This window comes from Cyprinodon variegatus, unplaced genomic scaffold (assembly GCF_000732505.1).
Source record: "Cyprinodon variegatus isolate N-32 unplaced genomic scaffold, C_variegatus-1.0 Scaffold998, whole genome shotgun sequence".
Lineage (NCBI taxonomy): Eukaryota > Metazoa > Chordata > Actinopteri > Cyprinodontiformes > Cyprinodontidae > Cyprinodon > Cyprinodon variegatus.
Window position 1 is genome coordinate 76,368 of NW_015151451.1, and position 1,710 is coordinate 78,077.

General features: G+C 43.4%; 1 protein-coding gene across 1 annotated transcript in view; it reads left to right on the top strand.

The window, feature by feature from the left end:
- lamb3 (laminin subunit beta 3) overlaps positions 1-1,710 on the top strand; it is a 26,054-nt gene that overhangs the window by 10,453 nt on the left and 13,891 nt on the right. Inside the window, exons 5-6 of the mRNA XM_015399233.1 lie at positions 498-691; positions 991-1,087. Coding sequence (XP_015254719.1) covers positions 498-691; positions 991-1,087 — 291 coding nt within the window. The remainder of the gene's footprint in view (positions 1-497; positions 692-990; positions 1,088-1,710) is intronic.

Here is a 1,710-nt window from a genome sequence, read left to right on the forward strand (position 1 = left end):
GAAACAGGACTACACTGGAAAAACATCCATATTGAACATATATAAACAAAGGCACAGCTGATATTTCTATCCAGGATGGAGTCACGTATATTAGGAAAAAAGAAGAAACACATTCGTTTTGGTACAGCATAGCCTTAGAGCATTAATGCTAATACACACATTTTTTTATTTTTGTAACTTAGCTTATCAAATTTTTAACTTTACTTTTGAATTTTTCACATAGCTTTTTACCTTTTTGTCTTGACTTGTTAACTTTTTTCCAACTTCATTTCCAGTAGGTAATATTTCATCCAAGGGCTCATCATATTTCCCCGGGCGCCTCACAATGGCAGCCCACTGCTCCCCAAGGGGATGGGTTAAATGCAGAGAAGTAATTTCCCTCTGGGATTATTAGAGTATATAAAATACAAAAAAAAATAAAAAATAAAAAAAATACAAAATCTAATTGGTCAAATGCCAAAATGAAATAGTTCTAACCTTCTTCTCACGCTCTGCAGAGTGCTCCTGTTCTCCAGTCGGCTCCCTGTCCGTTTTGTGTGACCCTGTGACCGGGATGTGTCCCTGTCGCCCCCATTTCCATGGCCTGACCTGTGACGAGTGTTCAGAGGGCTACTGGAGACCACCGCAGTCAAAGCGCTGTGAACCCTGCGGCTGTGACCCCACCTGGTCGATCAGTGACACCTGTGACCCGGTAGGACCTGCACTGCCGACAGCCGACTGTAGAAAAGGCTTCTTGTCCAATGAGTGTCAGAAAGCTTTTAGAAACACATTTCAATTTAGAAAAAAAGACTTGAATTTAATCGGCTTTTTACCATTAAAGGATTTAGCAGGGGTCCAAATACACACAATTAGTTTATTAGAATAAATTTGGTGGAAAACAGAAAATTGCCAGAAGTATAAATGTTAGCGTCTGCTTAGGACTAACTGTAAGAAAAACACCTTTTATCACCTGGAAGGACACTAGAACACTGTCGGTTTGTTTGTTTGCAGAAGACAGGCCGGTGTGAATGCAGAGCAGGCTTTGGAGGGAGAACATGCACTGAATGCGCAGACAACACTTATGGATCCCCTCTGTCTGGGTGCCGACGTGAGTCTCCTTCTCCTAAGGCTGATATCAGTCCGTCCTCATCCGTTCGGGGGTTTCTAGGCTTCTTTGATCAAAGCTTTTTTCTGGTACTTCATTAAAAATGACTCCTCTGATCCAGGCCAGACATTTATGGAAACAGGAGGATGCCAACTTGAAATGAACTAGAATTTAGATTACTGCTAAATTCAGACTGCAAGAAGCAGGAGCAGCAAAAACGTGCGTGCTGCTTCATTTTTGATGCATGTACAAGTTTAGTTCTGACGAGCAGCTGAAGCATCTTTGCTGCTCTAGCTGTGGTCTGATGCGCAGTGGGCGGAGCTACTCTATCCTTTCTCTGCATGGAACAATGGCAGCTATATTAGCTGTGATCAGCGGGTAGAAAGTAGTTAGAATCTATGTTGAAGTGAGAAAGTCCTCCTGAAAACATGGTCTGTGCAGTCAGTTCATCCAGATTACCATCCTGCCTTCAAAGATTATTTCTCTGTGGGAGCCGCTCAGACCCCCACATACCGGCGCTGCGCTGTATCCTCCGTAGCCTTGGGTATCCCAGGATTCATTGCAAATTCAAGCAAGCCGGCTGCTAGGTGCTCAAACAAAGAAGGGAAATGGCGTTGCAGCAGCCT